This window comes from Phacochoerus africanus, chromosome 8, assembly GCF_016906955.1.
Source record: "Phacochoerus africanus isolate WHEZ1 chromosome 8, ROS_Pafr_v1, whole genome shotgun sequence".
Taxonomy (NCBI): domain Eukaryota; kingdom Metazoa; phylum Chordata; class Mammalia; order Artiodactyla; family Suidae; genus Phacochoerus; species Phacochoerus africanus.
Window position 1 is genome coordinate 56,428,998 of NC_062551.1, and position 18,282 is coordinate 56,447,279.

At 44.2% G+C, this 18,282-nt stretch overlaps 1 protein-coding gene across 2 annotated transcripts; it reads left to right on the top strand.

Annotated features, from left to right (window-relative positions):
- The first annotated feature begins 420 nt into the window (after positions 1-420).
- LOC125132704 (vomeronasal type-1 receptor 4-like) lies at positions 421-17,384 on the top strand. 2 transcript variants are annotated; one of them, XM_047790347.1, is made up of 3 exons: positions 421-857; positions 6,746-7,260; positions 15,866-17,384. In XM_047790347.1, exon 3 carries the CDS (start codon positions 15,913-15,915, stop codon positions 16,852-16,854), a length of 942 nt encoding a protein of 313 aa, XP_047646303.1. In that variant the 5' UTR covers positions 421-857; positions 6,746-7,260; positions 15,866-15,912; the 3' UTR covers positions 16,855-17,384. The 2 variants fall into 2 exon arrangements, with proteins under 2 accessions (XP_047646303.1, XP_047646304.1); XM_047790348.1 differs by lacking the exon at positions 421-857 and having other exon boundaries at positions 6,404-7,260.
- Positions 17,385-18,282: the final 898 nt, after the last annotated feature.

Sequence of the window (18,282 nt, forward strand, 5' to 3'; positions counted from 1 at the left end):
CTGTTGTGGCGAGGGTTCGACCCCTATCCCAGGAACTTCCACATGCTTTGGGTGTGACAAAAAAAAAATCACATAAAGTAGGGAAAAGGAAGATCCTTTAAGGTGTTGGAATTATTGATTATTGATGGGAAAACATGAAATTAGATCACTGCTTCACATTGTATGTGAAGATCCATTCTCAGTAGATCAAAGACCTAAATTTGAAGTGTAAGAAAAATTTTTCTTTTTAGGACCGCACCCGCAGCATATGGAAGTTCCTAGACTAGGGGTTGCATTGGAGCTTCAGCTGCTGGCCTACACCACAGCCACGGCAACACTAGATCTGAGCTGCATCTGTGATGTACACTGCAGCTCACGGCAACGCTGGATCCTTAACCCATTGCATGAGATCTGATATTGAGCCTGCCTCCTCATGGATACTAGTCGGGTTCACTACTGCTGAGCTACAACAGGAACTCCCTGAAGAGTAAAATTTAAAGTGCACAATCTGGGGGATATAGTTGGATTCTGATCATTTCAAAAGCCCTCTTTCCACTGGCTCCCAACCTTGACATCCTCATATTCTGAATAATTGACCCTTGGAAATTGCTTTAGTCACTGACCATGAGGACTGTCCCATCACTGGCCTCTACAGATTATTCTTGACTGACATCGTCCCCCCCACCCCCAAGACCTATCAATCCTAGACTTCAGGGGGACTTTCATCTCCTGGCCTTCCATTTCATGGATTCTTCAAACCTTCCCGTCCATGGACCAACAGCCAGCTACACCAAGTGGTCACTGTAACAGGATTTCAATCTTCAGGACGGCAGCTGGTTGCTTCTTGGTTCTGCAGTCTTCTCGTTGGGGAGCTGGAGGTGAGTGTGGATGAAGGTGGGGGTGAGGCATGTGAAGGTACAGAGGGGAGGGGTCAGCACGAGAGGGCACTGGCCTGTATGTTAAAGAAAGGGTAGGAGCAGCAGGTGAAATGCTTCCTCTCTTAGGGCTTAGCTCTATCCCTGACTCAGGAAATGAAGTCAGCTGCTTCACTTGAAACTGCTTGTAGGGCAGACAGGAGGCTCCCAGCTGATGTGTCGTTTTCCTTTTTGACTATTGTGTGATGTAGGTGGGTCCTTTACCCCTCTGGAGCTTATTTTCACAGGCTGTGTAAACAAAGGGAGCAGGCTTTAATACAAGAGAGTGATAGGATGGAAGCCGGAAAAAGTTTATCCCCCCAACTTCCGCTCCACCTCTGGGCTTCTGAGACTGTTATTTCCAGATCTTGGAGGCTGGAAAGCCCCGCCTCCACCATAGGCCCCGCCCATGTAGGTGGGATGGCCTGTCCTCAACATTGACCCTCCCACCTCATCTTTCTTGGCCCGCTCTCTTTGGTACTATTATTATATACGCCAAGCCACCTTTTTTCCCCTGCTCTGTATTCTCAGGACTATTGTAAGGGAGCAGAGGCTTCTGTGCTCACAGCGCAGAGAGCACGTGTTTGCAGCAAAGTAATGGTTTATTTGCAGGGGACCAAGTCTCAGATCCACTTCATCTTGATCTTTGAGTTGGGATGTTTTCAAGGGGAAGGAAAAAAGAGGCTGGGATTTATCATTGTCTTGTGACATTTCTTAATGTAATTGTGGTTTTGGGTGTCAGGATGTCTATGGTTTACGGTTTTCTGGCTGGGTGGTCCATGGGCTCCGGCCCTGGGAGCTCATCTTGTCCTGGAGGAGCAACCTGAGTTTGCATATTAATGATGATTTCTACAACAGTAATTTGATTACATGAAGGATGTTATAGACAACTGTTACCTCAGTTGTCTGACTCAGGTTGATTAGTGTTCAATTAGCCTGGGATTGAGGTCAGAGAGGGCAAAAGAGGAATAAAGAGAGGTTAATCACAACCTCAGTAAGGAAACTTGGGTTTAGGGGCACTTGGTTTCAATTCCCACTCCTGTTTTAACTTTCCCCCAAGCTTTGCGAGAACAGGGCATTGACCATTCTGGCTATTTCCTGCCTCAGTTTAGGGAATGGAAGCGTGTGCTGAGTTGGAAATATTCCTGAGTCCCAGGTCTTGGACCTGAGTCTTACATGATTAAAATATTAGTCCTTTGTTTCCTTTTGGGGCAACAGACCCAATTTGAAGTAGCAGATGGAGGGACAGCCCAAACTTGAGTAAACTTTGGAAAGTAAATCTTATTCCCTGAGGAATTCAGGAGAATACGTCTGAACACCAGTCTGGACCTGGCTCTTCTGGGAAGACTTTGTAGCCAGGCATACTGTTGCCTAATTTTATCTAAGTAGATTTTTAACTTCTCATGTGTTAACATAAAACAGGAGCTATTGGCCACTACACATAAAGTCTAAGTAATCTCATTTTTTTTCCCAATAAACCATTTTTAGTGGCCCCACCTGAGACATCAAGTAATTTTATTGTTTAGTACGATTCTAGCTGAAGAATCTAGTGCCTCAAACCTGTCACAATGGCTGTCATCAAAAAGTCCACGAATAGCAAATGTTAGGATGTGGAGAAATGGGAAGACCTGTACACTGCTGATGGGAATGTAAATTGGTGCAGCCACTATGGGAAACAGTAGGAAGGTTGCTCAAAATTTTTAAATAGAACTCCCATATGATCTGGTAATTCCACTCCTGGGTATCTATCTAGAAAAAAATGAAAGGACTAATACAAAAAGATACACCCCAGTGTTCATAACAATGTTATTTAAAATAGCCCAGACATAGATGCAAACGAGGCGCCATCAACAGACGATTGGATAAAGATGTGGTATGTATGTACACTAGACTATTACTCAGCCATAAAAAGAAGGAAATTCTGTCATTGGCAGCAATGTGAGTGGACCTAGAAAATGTTAGTGAATTGAGTTAGAGAAAGCCAAAACTATATGATCATATCACTTGTATGTGGAATCTAAGAAAATAATACAGGAGTTCCTGGGTGGCTCAGTGGGTTAAGGATCTGGCTTTATCACTTGCAGTGGCCCGGGTTACTCCTGTGGCATGGGTTCCACCCCTGGCCCAGGAACTTCTGCATTGCTGTGATATGGCAAAAATTTTTTTAAATTAAAAAATAATACAAATGAACATATGCAAAACACAAATAGATTTGCAGGTGTAGAAACCAAACTAATGGGGGAGCTCACTTTGTGGCTCAGTGGTTAACAAACCTGACTAGGATCCATGCGGATGCGGGTTCGATCTCTGGTCTCACTCAGTGGGTTAACGATCCGGCGTTGCCATAAGCTGTGGTGTAGGTTGCAGACGAGTCTCCGGTTGAGAGAGAGTTGTATGGCTGGGGTGTAGGCTGGCAGGTGTAGCTCCAGTTCAACCCCTAGCCTGTAAACTCCCTTATGCTGCCAGTGTGGCCCTGAAAAAAAAAGCAAGAAAAAAAAAGAAGGAAAAACTAGTGGTTACCAAAGGGGAGAGGGAAGACAGGAGGGGAAAATTAGGGACATGGGATTAATAGCTACAAACTACTAAGTATAAAATAGATAAACAGGAGTTTCCTTTGTGGTTCAGTGGTTAACAAACCCGACTAGGATCCATGAAGATACAGGTTCAATCCCTGGCCTTGCTCAGTGGGTTAAGGATCCGGCGTTGCCGTGAGCTGTGTATGGTACAGTTTGCAGACGAGGCTCCTATCCCACGTTGCTGTGGCTGTGGTGTAGGCCGGCGACTGTAGCTCTGATTCGACCCCTAGCCTGGGAACTTTCACATGCCTTGGGTGTGGCCCTAAAAAGAAAGAAAGAAAGAAAAAAGATAAGCAACAAGGATATATTGTCGAGCATAGCCATGATTTTATAATAACTCTAACAAGTATAGTCTAAAAATACTGAATCACTATGCTGTACACTTAGTGGCCTTGCTCAGTGGGTTGGGGATCCAGTGTTGCCCAGAGTTGTGGTGTAGGTTGCAGACACACCTCAGATCCTGCATTGCTGTGGCTGTAGTGTAGGCTGGCAGCTGCAGCTCTGATTGGACCCCTAGCCTGGTAACCTCCATAGGCTGCGGGTGTGGCCCTAAAAAGAAAAAAAAAGTTTTTGGCCTGCATTGTTGTCCCGGTTGCTTACACCTCCCGACTGAGAAACTATTCCTGTACTGCAGGTCTAAAATCTTGCTAGGATTGCTGATGGTCTGTTGAGAAGGGAAATCCCCAGCTAGGCCCCCAGGCCACAGGGGCCAGGGCAGCTTCTGGATCCACAAAGGGAAAACCCTGCACTGGTAAAGGGCAGGGCAGACCATAGGCACTAATAACCTCAGAGGATCCTGAGAGGTAACAGCTGGGTTGCCCATTGCAATCAGGCAAGGGCTTGTGTGCCTAAGATGCTGAAAGCCAAACTCTGACCACAGGTGTTTACAGCAAAGTAATGTTTTTTTGTTTTTTGTTTTTGTCTTTTTTGCCATTTCTTGGGCCGCTCCCGCGGCATATGGAGGTTCCCAGGCTCGGGGTCAAATCTGAGCTGTAGCCGCGGGCCTATGCCACATCCACAGCAATGCCGGATCCTTAACCCACTGAGCAAGCCAGGGATCGAACTCACAACCTCCTGTTTCCTACTCGGATTCATTAACCACTGAGCCACGACGGGAACTCCCAGTAATGGTTTTTTTGCTGGGAACCAAGCAAAGGAGTGGGAGACAAGTCTCAGATTCACTCCATCTTGGTCTTTGAGTCAGAAATATTTTAAAGGTGAAGAACAAAGAAACTGGGATTAATCATTGTTTTGTAATATTTTAAAAATTTATTTTTAAATTATAGTTGATTTATAATATGCCAATTTCTGCTGTACAGCAAAGTGACCCATTCATATATATACATTCCTTTTCTTATATTATTATCCATCATTATCATAAGAGATTGGATATAGTTCCCTGTATTATACAGTAGGACCTCATTGCTTATCCATTTTATTTTATTTTATTTTGTCTTTTTGCCATTTCTTGGGCCACTCCCACGGCATATGTAGGTTCCTGGGCTAGGGATCTAATCGGAGCTGCAACCGCTGGCCTACCCCACAGCCACAGCAACGTGGGATCCGAGCCACATCTGCAACCTACACCACAGCTCACGGCAACACCAGATCCTTAACCCACTGAGGAGGGCCAGGGATCGAACCCGCAACCTCATGGTTCCTAGTCGGATTCGTTAACCACTGTGCCTCGACGGGAACTCCCTTTTTCTTATGGTTTCCTTTGCTGTGCAAAAGCTTGTATGCTTGATTAGGTCCCATTTTGGTTTTTTTTGTTTTTGCTTCTGTTGCCTTGGGAGACTGACCCAAGGAGACATTTGTATGGTTTATGTTGGAGGATGTTTTGCCAAAGTTCCCTTCTAGGAGTTTTATGGTACCATGTCTTTAAGCCATTTTGAGTTTTTGGTGTGAGGGTGTGTTCTAGTTTCATTGATCTACATGCAGCAGTCCAGTTTTCCCAGCACCGCTTGCTGAAGATTGTTTTGTAACATTTCTGTGACTTTTTTTGATGACAAATAACTTTATTAGTTTAACTATTAACATTTTGTGGTTGGTTTGTTATAACAGCAAAGTTAAGAGTCAAACAGAAAATAAAATTTTGGAGTTCCTGTTGTGGCTCAGTGGTAATGAACCCTACTAGCATCCATGAGGATGCAGGTTTGATCCCTGACCCGCTCACTGGGTTAAGGATCTGGCATTGTCATAAGCTGTGGCCTAGGTTGCAGGTGTGGCTCGGATCCCACGTTGCTGTGGCTGTGGTATTGGCTGGCAGCTGCTGCTCTGATTTGACCCCTAGCCTGGGAACTTACATGTGCCACAGGTGTGGCCCTAAAAGAAAAGAAAATTTTGTAGATAACAATATGGAGTTGGACAGGTTCATAAGAGTGATTTTATTTTATTTTTTTATTTTATTTTTTGTCTTTTTGCTATTTCTTTGGGCCGCTCCCGCGGCATATGGAGGTTCCCAGGCTAGGGGTCGAATCGGAGCTGTAGCCACCGGCCTACGCCAGAGCCACAGCAACGCGGGATCTGAGCTGCATCTGCAACCTACACCACAGCTCACAGCAACGCGGGATCGTTAACCCACTGAGCAAGGCCAAGGACCGAACCCGCAACCTCATGGTTCCTAGTCGGATTCGTTAACCACTGTGCCACGACGGGAACTCCCATTAAGAGTGATTTTAAAAATTTTTCATTTTTTATTGAAGTATAGTTGATTTACTATACTATAGTTGTGTTAGTTTCACTTGTGTTATTTTCGCTTGTATAGCAGTGATTCAGTTATACATATACACATATCCATTCTTTACAGATTCTTTCCCCATATATATTATTACAGAATATGTGCAGAGTTGCCTGTTCTATATAGCAGGTCCTTGTTGATTATTTTATATATAGTAGCATATATATGTTCATCCCATCCTTGACATTTCTGAATTGTAGTTTCTGGAGTCAGAATGTTTAGGATTCTCTGGTCAGGTAGTCCATGGCCAGAGGGCCCATGAGCTCATCTTTCCCTGAAGAAACAACCTGAGTAATACGCTAATATCTACAAAAGCAATTTTATTATATTAAGGATGTTATGGGTAACAGCAATCTCAGTTGTCTGACTCTCCTTAACTAGTGTTCAGTTAGGCCAGGATTGATGTCAGAGGGGCTAAGAAAGGGAACAAACTTTCCGATAAGGACAGATTAATCATAAACTCAGTAGGGGAACCCGGTTTTAGGGTGACTTAATTTCGCCACCTCAGCTCTTCCAAACTCTACTTTTCTCCAAAGCGTTCTCCAGCCAGAAGCATTCCCATGGCATGTCTCTTGACCACTCTGCTAAGCATAAAAGTTCTCAGCCTTGTGGACACACACCTCCTTCAAGACTGCCAAAGTGTGACGAGCCTCAGCGGACACAGCCGTCTTAAGTCTCCGGCGGCATAACTGAGGGGGAAGAGGACCACCTGCATTGCGAGAGTTGGCACGTGCACCACACTATTGATGGCACCTGGGGAGATGGAAGCTTCAGCGCTGAGGCGTCCGCGTCCAGCAGAAGGGACTACCTTCTCTGCAAGGCACATCTTTGAGAAAAGGTCGCCCCACAGGCGCCGCCATATTGCCCCGTAGAGCGGCCCTAATGCCCAGAATCCGGGTCACGGGAGGGTTGTCACGTGACCGGCAGCCTTCCGTGGCTCAGAGGTCTTTCTGAGTCTGCGCAGAAGCGCCGCATTGTTGCCAGGCGACTTGCTTCAGAAAGGAGCGTGTGGAAGCCGGTCCTTGTTGCAACCCTGCTGTGAGAAGACCAGGTGAGAGGGAAGACTTCTGTGGGTTCGCTCTTGGGTCGGCACGTAGGGTCAGTGGTGAGAGTCCGTGGGGGTCAAGGAAGTGGGTGTCTTGGGCTGAAAGGCAGTTAGTTTAGTCAGTAATGGTGGAGTCTTAGATCCGTGGTGGAGAATCTGCGAAGTTTTTAACTGGGCGAATCCATAGTTTAGTGATGGAGTGTGAGGTGGCAACGGCATGATGAATCTGTGAATTCAGAACTCAGGGATGGAGGGCTGTGAGATGGGTGGTTGGGGAAGTCTGGGAGCTGGTGGTTGGCCCAGTCTGTGTGGTCTTTGAATGGACGGTAGGGTTGGTGGGGAGTGTTGAGGTCAGTTACGGGAGAGGCTGCGGGCATTAATAATATGGAGGTTTTGGGAATCAAGGATGAGGTATTAGGGGGCAGTGATGGACTCACTGGTGGGGTATTAAGAGCTTGGAGGGCTTACTGGTGGGAGTCAATATTATGATTGTTATTGGGGCGGGTCATTGAATGGAGTTCCATGAGCTACCATGTTGGGGGTACAGTATGCTTCTGCCTGGGGAGTCCTATGTATTGATGACGGTGACTGGTGAGCTGATGGAAGTTGTTGCTTTATGGAGTTAGTGACTGGGGAGAGACTCCCTTGGGATCCTTGATTTGAGTTTCTAACCCATATAAGGAGCTTCACATTGTGACACTCCACCCAGTTCCTCTAAAGCTTAGCAGCGGTTCCCAACAAGCCACTCCTCCAACCTCTTCTGTTTAGGGGATTCCTTACCTTGGCCATCCCTACAAAAGTTTAAAAAGTGTTTTTAAACAACCAGAGTCTAAGGAAATCTAAACTGATGTTTGCTTGCATATTCATAGACTGTCACATAAGGATTCACAGAATTAGGAACACTTTTTAGGGTCACACCTGTGGCATATGGAAGTTCCCCAGCTAGGGATGGTATCCGAGCTGCAGCTGGTGGCCTACACCACAGCCACAGCAACATGGGATCCTTAACCTGCTGAGCGAAGCCAGGGATAGCACCCGCATTCTCATGGATCCTAGTAGGGTTCATTAACTACTGAGCCACGAAGGGAACTCCTGTTTTTAAAAAAATTTTCATCTGGTATTCTTATTAGGTATTTTGTTTGATTTTTACATTAAACCTGTATATTATTTGGTGAAAATAAGACACATATAAAAACTAAATTAGTCTTTTTCGGAACATGTTTTTAATTATCATGTAAGCATGTGATATTGGTATGATCCTTGTTGGTATGATCCTTCTCGTGTTCCCACTTGGTAATCATAGAAATCATCACAATTATTTTGATTGTATTCATACTTCTTCAGCATAATTTTTCACATTTAAATATTTATTAGTTACAAATACGCAATAAATGCCACTTCCATTTTTACTTAACATGAGACATTTAGGTTAATTTTTAGTCTGACATATTTGAAATTTTTTGGTTGCTATCTTGTTATTCCTAACTCTATTTTGAGGACTTTATCACCCTTTTCATTTGGTTAGATATGTGGTCTTCTCTTTTAAGGCAAACATGAATGATTGAAAAGAATATATATTTTCAATATGTGCATCTTTATGTACTTTGATATATCACTGAAGCTAATATTTTTAGTTTTAATATTTAGACCATACATAATATTTTCCTGCATTATCTGTCACAGAATTAGAGTGGTGTATTAATATCTTCTAGCCCAGTGATGTTTCTGTTAAATTTTCTTGTTTTTTTAAAGAATTTTTATTATAGTTGATTTATAATGTTCTGTCAATTTCTGCCATACAACAAAGTGACTCAGTTATACATATATATACATTGTTCTTCTCATAGTATCCTCCATCATGTTCCATCACAAGTGATTGGATATAGTTCCCTGTGCTACACAGCAGGATCTCATTACTTATCCACTCCAAATGCAATTGTTTGCATCTGGTAACCCCAAACTCTCAGTCCATCAGACTTCCTTGTTTTTGTAATAGAATTTGTTTTATACGGTTTACTTCCCTACTATTTGCTGCATAGACTAGCCGCACTATAACTTCTAACTCATGCTATTCTCTATATTTCTACTTTATGACACTTAATGGATCTCATCTTAAAATCTTTATTTTATTTTTTGCCTTTTCTAGGGCCACTCCCACGGCATATGGAGGTTCCCAGGCTAGGGGTCTAATTGGAGCTGTAGCCACTGGCCTACACCACAGCCACAGCCACACCAGATCTGAGCTGCATCTGTGACCTACACCACAGCTCACGGCAATGCCGGATCCTTAACCCACTGAGCAAGGGCAGGGGTCAAACCCGCAACCTCATGGTTCCTAGTCGGATTCGTTAACCACTGCGCCACGATGGGAACTGCCTGTCCTTGTTTTAATTATTGCAAAGGCTGGTTTTCAGAGAAGTAGTGATTCTTGCCTTAAGTCCCTTAGGGAGGACATAGACTGACTAGGACTAAAATCTAGATGTCTTTTCCCTCGAATCTTCCATGTGCTTTTATTTTTCTTTTTAATGACTGCACCCACAACATATAGAAGTTCCCGAGCCTGGGACTGAATCCCAGCTTCAGTTGCAACTTATGCCACAGCTGTGGCAACACTGAATCCTTTATTCCACCATACTGGGCTGGGGATCAAACCTGCACCTCTGCAGAGACCCAGCCACCATGGTCAGATTCTTAACCCACTGTGCCACAGCAGGAGCTCCTTATGTGTTTTCTAGTACCCTCTTTGAGTAAAATTCATCTCAACTAGCAAAATGATTGACTCCCAAGTAACCGTGCAAATGCTTTTAAAGAAAATATCGAGAGTGTCTCAGATGTGGTCATGCTTACAGGTTTTCTCAGCATCTCAGCAGAGCTTTTGCTTTATACACCGTGGTCAAGGCTGCTGGTACCTCCTGCCCCTCTGCGTAGTTTTGGTCCTAGCAGTCTTGGTTAGAGTCTGCAGACATGCCATTTTCTTGAATTCTGATTAGTGATCCACTTGAAGTGAATTTGCTCCTGAATCCATAGCTCCCAGCTTCCAGGTGCAGAGCAGATAAGCGAGGTGAGTTCATGCGACCAGAATTCATCTTGGCCCAAGATACCCCGGACTAGAAAGCACTTTCCAGAGATTTGGGCACCGTGAGAATAATCATTGGGCAGAGCAAATCCTGGAATGGTTTGCCTGTATCGGCAGAACAGCAAAACATGAACGAGTCCCAGGTGAAATGTGGCTTGTTTGCTTATTTATGATTTAAAATGTGTATTTGCTTATTTGTTGATTGATTTATTGATTGTCCACTTGGTTTCCCAATGGATTTGTGGTGATCTTAATAATCCATACAACAAAGTGAAAAAGTAAAAATGGAAAGTAATTATAAGAAAGTGGGAGAGTTCCCATGGTGGCTATAGCTCCAGTTTGACCCATAGTCTGGGAACTTCCATATGCTGTGGGTGTGCCCCTAAAAAGACAAAAAAATAAAGGGGGGGAGTTCCCGTTGTGGCTTAGCAAAAACGAATCTGGATAGAATCGAACCCGAGGACGCAGGTTCGATCCGCAGCCTTGCTCAGTGGGTTAATTGTCTGGCGTTGCCATGAGCTATGGTGTGGGTCACAGACTCGGCTCAGATCCATCGTTGCTGTGGCTGTGGTGTAGGCTGGCAGCTACTGCACCTCTGATTCAACCCCTAGCCTGGGATCTTACATATGCCTTGGGTGCAGCCCTTAAAAGAAAAAAAAAGATACATGCATGGTGACTGTGATTTTGTATAAGATTATAATTGTGAGTTTATGTGAGTGGGTGTATTTACAAGTGTTTGTATATGTGATTGGGAACTTTCATGTCTTCATTGTATGGATTCATGCACGTGAATGTGCAGTTGAAATTGTGTAAGGAAGTGAGCAATTGTGTATGAGTATGTGAATGTGTGTGACTATAGGTTTGAGTGTGAGTGTCCCTCCATGTGTGTTTGCATCTGTGTGTAAATGAGTTTGGGTGGTGTGTGTCTGTGTGTTGGGTGGGTTGTCTACTGTTACGGCTCTAACAACTGACTTGACTATGGGAAATGATGCAGAGTGAGCTTGGGTCAAAGAGTTGATTTGTGAGTAGGAAAACCTGAAGAATTACATTCAACTCATTATACACACACACACACACACACACACATGTATGTATGTTTCTTAACCATTGGAAAGGCATTTCCTAATTAAAAAAGCAGTTATAGTTCTTTACTGAAAAATTTTCAAAGTAGTGTAGAGGACTGTGTTGACCTTTTGCTGGTCTTGAATTAAGTGAGTAGCATTGGCTTATCAAACACTTGCAGGAATAGTAGATTGGCCCTGTTAAACCATCTGACCCTGGTGCAAGGACTCTTTTTTTTTTTTTTTTTAATTGAAGTGTAGTTGATTTACAACGTTATATTAATTTCTGCTATAAATTATAGTGATTCAATTATACATCTATATATCACACTTTTTAAATGTTCTTTTCCATTATTATTATTTTTTTTTTGGCTTTTTAGGACTGCACCCACGGCATATGGAGGTTCCCAGGCTAGGTGTTGAATCAGAGCTGCACCTGCCAGCCTATACCACAGCCACAGCAATGCCAGATCTGAGCCGTGTCTGTGACCTACACCACAGCTCATGGCAACACCAGATCCTTAACCCACTGAGTGAGGCCAGGGATGGAAGCTGGGTCCTCATGGTTCCTAGTCAGATTTGTTTCCAATGTGCCACGATGAGAACTCCTCCATTAGAGTTTATCCCAGGACACTGAGTCTGGTTCTCTGTGCTCTGCACTAAAACCTTGTTGCTCATTCCTCCCTGTGGAATAGCTCACATCTGATCACCCCAGCTTCCCACTCCCGCCTCCCCTACCCACTCGTCCTCGTCCACCACAAGTCTGTTCTCCTTGCCGGTGAGTCTGTTTCTGTTTTCATTGATAGGTTTAAATGTATAAAAATTTTTTAAAAATTATTTTTATTGTGTTCTTTTTTTTAATTTTTTTAAAGTTTTATTGATGTATAGTCGATTTACAATGTTGTGATAATTGCTGTGGTACAGCAAAGGGATTCAGTTACACATATCCACACATCCATTGTTTTTCAGATTCTTTTGCCAACATAGGTTATCACAGAATATCCCTGTGCTGTACAGCAGCTTCCTGTCTGAGCATCCACCCCATATACAATAGTGTGCATATGTCATTCCCAATCCTCCAATCCATCCCTGTCCCCAGCAGTTCCTTTAGTAACCCTGAGTTTGTTTCCAATGTCTGTGACTCTGTTTCTGTTTTGTCAATAAGTTCATTTATAGCATTGTTTTAGAGTCCACGTATAAGTGATATCATATGATGTTTATCTTTGTCTGGCTTCCTTCACTTGGTATGATAATCTCTAGGTCCTTCCATGTTGCTGCAGATGGCATTATTTCATCCTTCTTTATGGCTGAGTAATATTCCATTGTATACAGGTGCCAGTCTCTGCTTGATCCACTCCTCTGCTGATGGACATGGAGGTTGCTTCCGTGTCTTGGCTGTTGGGAATAGTGCTGCTATGAACACAGGCCCGCCTGCGTCTTGTCTGGAGATATGCTTAGGGTGGGATTGCTGGATCCTGTAGTGACTCTCTTGTTAGTTTTCTGAGGAGCCTCCATGCTGGTCTTACATAGTGGCTGCATCAACTTACATTCCCACCAGCAGGGTGGGAGAGTTGTGCAAGGGACTCTTGTGGAAGCTTCTCTCTTTCTTCCATGGCTAGGAGAGGGCTTCTGCTTCCTATCCCTACCGAGGGTCAATATCCACAAAGTTTATTTTCCTGACACTTTACGTATTGACTGCTGTTGAGCTGTGCGCATGGGCGCAGTGATGTGTAGACTGTTGACGTCACATTCTTCTGGGTCCTTGCATCTCTTTTGACATCCTTCTCTGATACTTGGACAAATTCCCATGTCTTGGTTTATGGCTTAATTGATGTTGCAGCTCAGTTGTATGAAGTCAGGAAAGACCTCCCGTGGGTAGAATTTTCTCAGTGAGGCCGACCATCCCCTGAGACACACGTCCTTGTAGTTGGTCCCTTCCGTGTCAATCCCAAGTCCCTCCTGCTCCTGCCACTGCCTGCCTCGAGGGATCATGGAAAAGTTAGCATCTCTCCAAACCCTCAAACGGTCTCCTAAGGTATTGTAGCTAGAAAGTTGTAATTGTCCTTGGCAATTAGCAGGTGGGAAAGTGTTTTCAAGACTATTCACAGCTCTCAAGACTATTACTGTCAGTGCTGCTGCAGGTGAAATGATAATTGTGGTTCTGCGGGGAGGGGAGGTCTCAGAAGCACACTCATATGTGCGGGTCCAGCTGCCCCTGTTGGACACACTCCGATGGCTTTGACCTTCACTCTGAGCCCACCCTCCAGGCAGCAGGAATGAGTGGGCGGTTTTCTCTGTGTTCATTGGAGAGGTAGACTCTGTAAAGGAAGGATTTGTATGAGGAGTCCGGGTAAGTGAGCATATTGGACAAAAGGCACCTTCGGTGTATGGACCTGGTCCAGTACCAACGCCATGCAAGAAGGGGGAAAAATCCTGGCTCATGAGCTGAGTCAAGAGAGATGGGGTTCTAGACCTTTAACTGAGCTGGTGGCTCCTAATATAATGTATCTAATCCTCATGGACTGTGACTGTTGGGGTTTCATGCAAGGGATAATAGAATCTGAGTTTTAATGTGCTTAAGGACTGTAATTCCCAGGTCAGTTGGATGTTCAGTCTACTTTACAGGAATCATAGACAGAATTTTCAGGTTTCCGAGGTGTGTCCATAGTACTCCATGCTTAAAGCAAAGAGTGGGAATCATCTGATCCTGTGTGGAAACAGCATGTCTAACCACTATTGGCTGGAGTACAGGTTGTTCTCTCTTTCTCTCTCTCTCTCTCTTTTTTTCCCCCCGGTCTTTTGAGGGCCACACCAGAGACATATGGAGGTTCTCAGAGTAGGGGTCAAATCAGAGCTGTCCTACATCACAGCCACATCTGTGACCTGCCACACCGGATCCTTAACCCACTGAGCGAGGCCAGGGATCAAACCAGCAACCTTATGGTTCCAAGTTGGATTGGTTTCTGCTGTACCATGATGGGAACTCCTTTCTTTTCTTTTTTTCTTTCTTTCTTTCTCTCTTTCTTTCTTTCTTTCTTTCTTTACTTCCTTCCTTCCTTCCTTTCTTTCTTTCTTTTCTTTCTTTCTTTCTTAACAAATGTTTTTTTCTGACTCTGGGTATATGAGTTGCCTAATAGATGTAATAATTGTGTCACTATTAATTTTGGAGAGTCTTCCCACATTAAGTGAGGGAAACAGCATTTAAGGAAATGAGAACTTTAGGTTCTCACTCTGGGGCCCAGTGGGTTAAGCATCGGACTGCAGCGGCCTGGGTCTCTGCAGAGGCACACTTTCAATCCCCAGCCCGGCACAGTCAGTGAGAGGATCTGGCATGGCCGCAGCCGTGTTGTAGGTCTCGGTCGCAGCTGAGGCTCAGATCCAGTGCCTTGCTTGGGTCCTTCTGTGTGCTGCAGATGAAGCCATGAAATAAATAATGAAACTAGAAAAGTAGACCTTTATACACTTCAGATACCATTTGAAGGCTCAAGTGTATCTTGCGATGTTTGTGCTGCTTTTACATATTATCCTACTGACCCAAACCATGTATGGCATTTGTGCAGTCCACAGGGTGTTTGCCTTCAGATTCCCTTTTGCATGTGTCTTGTGTTTCCATATCTTGAATGCCTTTCTGCAGATACTTCTGTTTAGCTTAGGTATTAACAAAGAGGTATGTATGGCATCTGAAACTGGTAATAATTTTGTTCTTAGCGTGCATGCTTAATGAGGCATCGGTGTTTCCTGTCCCATAATTCCCATGACTTGGGCCATTGTACTTCTGTCCTGGAAGGAAAGTCAGGGACTCTTTCTGTTTGCGTACACTGAGCCTTTTTTGCCTTCATGAAACCTACCTTGTCACATGGCAGGTACCTGCAGTTTTATACAGCAGTCAACGCACCTCCATTTAGTTAAGATCTCCAAAGCTTTATTCAGAGCTTATATGTGCATGTAGAAGGTGTTTATAAATTGGTGGAAACGTGTCCCGCCTAGATGTTGAAAGAAAATACCCCCAACCTAACCTGCAGTGCCACGGTGCCTAAGTAACCGTCGATCTAGTTTATTGGAGCAGCACAGGAGACTAGAATGGGAGTGTATTCCTGATCAGGTGCACTGTTGCTGTTACCGCCCAGCCAGGTTCACACGCCCACTCACCATTTGCCCCTAACCAGTGAGGGGATTTCGATGAGATACTTGAGCTCTCCGTGCTGATGTCTGCCTCACCTTTATAAGGAATAGAGCAATGTCTGCCCCATGAATTTGTGAGGGCTAAAGCAGTTACTGCGTGGGTGGCTTTCACAGCAGTGATTCCTTCATGGCAAGTATGCTTTCATGGTTCTCCATTCAACCCTTGGAAGCCTTGACGTGATAGGAAAATGTTCTTTGAAAATTATTTCAAAGTAGGGACGGTTGGTGAGTGGAGAATGTTGGATTGCAGTTGACCTGGTCCATGTGATCCATGCCTTCTGTTCCCATTCAGGATCCCCCAGCTCAGAAGACAACCATCAGCCCTTGAGACCTGAGCGCATGGCTGCCGGTGACTTGGCAATAAGAACCATCTTCTTATTACAGACTCTGTTTGGCATCCTGGGGAATTTCTCTCTGCTTTACCATAATCTCTTCCTTTGTTGCACTGGGTATAGGCTGAAGACCATAGATTTGATTGTTAGGAACCTGATTGTGGCCAACATCTTGGTTCTGTTCTCCAGCGGAGTCCACAACACAATGACCAGTTATGGGTGGCGTCAGCTCCGCAGTGATTTTGCATGCAGATTTTTCCCCTATGTTCAAGGAGTGGGCAGGGGAGCGTCCATTGGCATCACGTGCCTCTTGAGTGTCTTCCAGGCCATCACCATCAGTCCCAGGACCTCTAGGTGGGCAGAGCTGAAAGTGAAAGCAGTCCAGTTGGTTTTCCCTTCCATTGTCCTGAGCTGGGTCGTGAACATGCTGGTCAGTATCATCTACTCCATGTATATGACTGGAGACTTGAGCAACGAAAACACCACAGACAGGAAAAGCTTTGGACACTGTCTTTCTGTTCGTCATGACCAAACTGCAGACTCATTGTACGCAGCGTTGCTCTCCTTCCCTGACGTCGTATGTTTTGTGCTCATGATCTTGGCCAGCGGCTCCATGGTTTTCATCTTGTTCAGACATAAGCAGAGGGTCCAAAACATTCATAGGCTCAATGTCTCCTCCATATCGTCCCCTGAGTCCAAAGCCACCAAAACTGTCCTCCTTGTGGTGATCTCCTTTGTCTATTTCAACACCCTTTCCTCCATCTGTTATGCTGTTTTGTCTCTTTTGAACAATCCTAGTTTGTTCATCATGAACATCTCGGCAATAATCACATCATGTTTCCCAGCTCTCAGCCCCTTTCTGCTCATGAGTCGTGACTCGAGAATATCCAGGCTCTGCTTTGCTGGGAGAAGGCATGCAGACTCCCCTCCCCTTACAAGAAAGATGTAAATGGTATGAGTGTCAGCTGATTCATTTGGTGATTGGCTCACTTCCCCCGGAGTCCTGAGTACCATTGTGAGTGACTTAGCAGAGGATGGAGAATAAGACGTGGTGGGCCTCTTCTTCGGAGTAAAGATGCTATCATCCCAATTGCAATGAAGTGTTCTATGATGACCGTGTAAACAGTTGGGCAATGGAAGTTGTCTTTGTGCTTTCAAAGAATTTCAGAATTTTAAAAAGTTTTGTAATTGAAATCTTAAAATTGAAGTATAGTTCATTTACATGTATCAGGTTCCAGTGTACAGGAAGTAATTCAGTTATACACATATAGATAAATATTCTGTTTTTTTATTGGCTGAACCCTGGCCATGTGGAAATTTTCTGAGCCAGAGATTGAATTGAGCCATAGCTGCAACCTGTACCTCGGCTGTTTCAACACCAGAACCTTTAATCCACTGGGCTCAGCTGGAGAGGGAACCTGCTCTTCTGCATCCCAAGCTGCTGCAGTCGGAATCTTAACCCACTGTGCTGCAGCGCAAACTCCAAGATTCCTTTTCACATTCTTTCCCATTATGTATTATTACAGGATATTGAGTATACTTCTCTGTGGTATAAGTAGGTCCTTGTTATTTACCTATTTTATATATATGTCTATTATTCACCTATTATATATAATATACACACATTAATATATATTAATATATACATATACACAATACATATTATATGTATAATATATATATGTATATATACACACACATATATATATTAATGTGCATATGTTAAACCCTAACTCCTAATTTATCTCCCTGGCCACACTATCCCCTTGGGTAATTGTAAGTGTGTTTTCTGTGTCTGTGAGTCTTTCTGTTTAGCAAATAAGTTCATTGCTATCTTTTTTTTTTTAGATTCCACATATAAATGATATCATACGATATCTGTCTTTGCCTGACCTCACGTAATAATCTCTAGGTCCATCCATGTTGCTATAAATGGCATTATTTCATTCTTTTTTATTGCTGAGTAATAGTCCCTTCATCTGTCAGTGGAACTTGCAAGATGTTGGAGTAAATCCTGAGGCACGAACGGAGACAGTCACAAGAAATGGTCCACCCCTAGAAAGTGGAGCTGCTCTCGGGGGGGCCGAACCTCTGGGCCATGGTAACTGGTGACGATAACGAGTGCCACCTCATGCTGCCTCCCTGCTGCCTGCGTTCCCCTGGCCACACGCCCTGGCTTGGCTACTGGCCAGTTTTTTGGCAGGGACAGGGATGACCTGACACTTTCCCATCGCCACTGGCCTGGCATGGGGACTGCTGCGTCCTCTGCTGGGGGTAACAGTGAAGAGAAAACCCAGGGCAACCCAAGGGTAATCCTGGAACAATGTCGTATTAATTACAGAATCCCTGATCTAATTTGATAGATTTTATCAGTGTA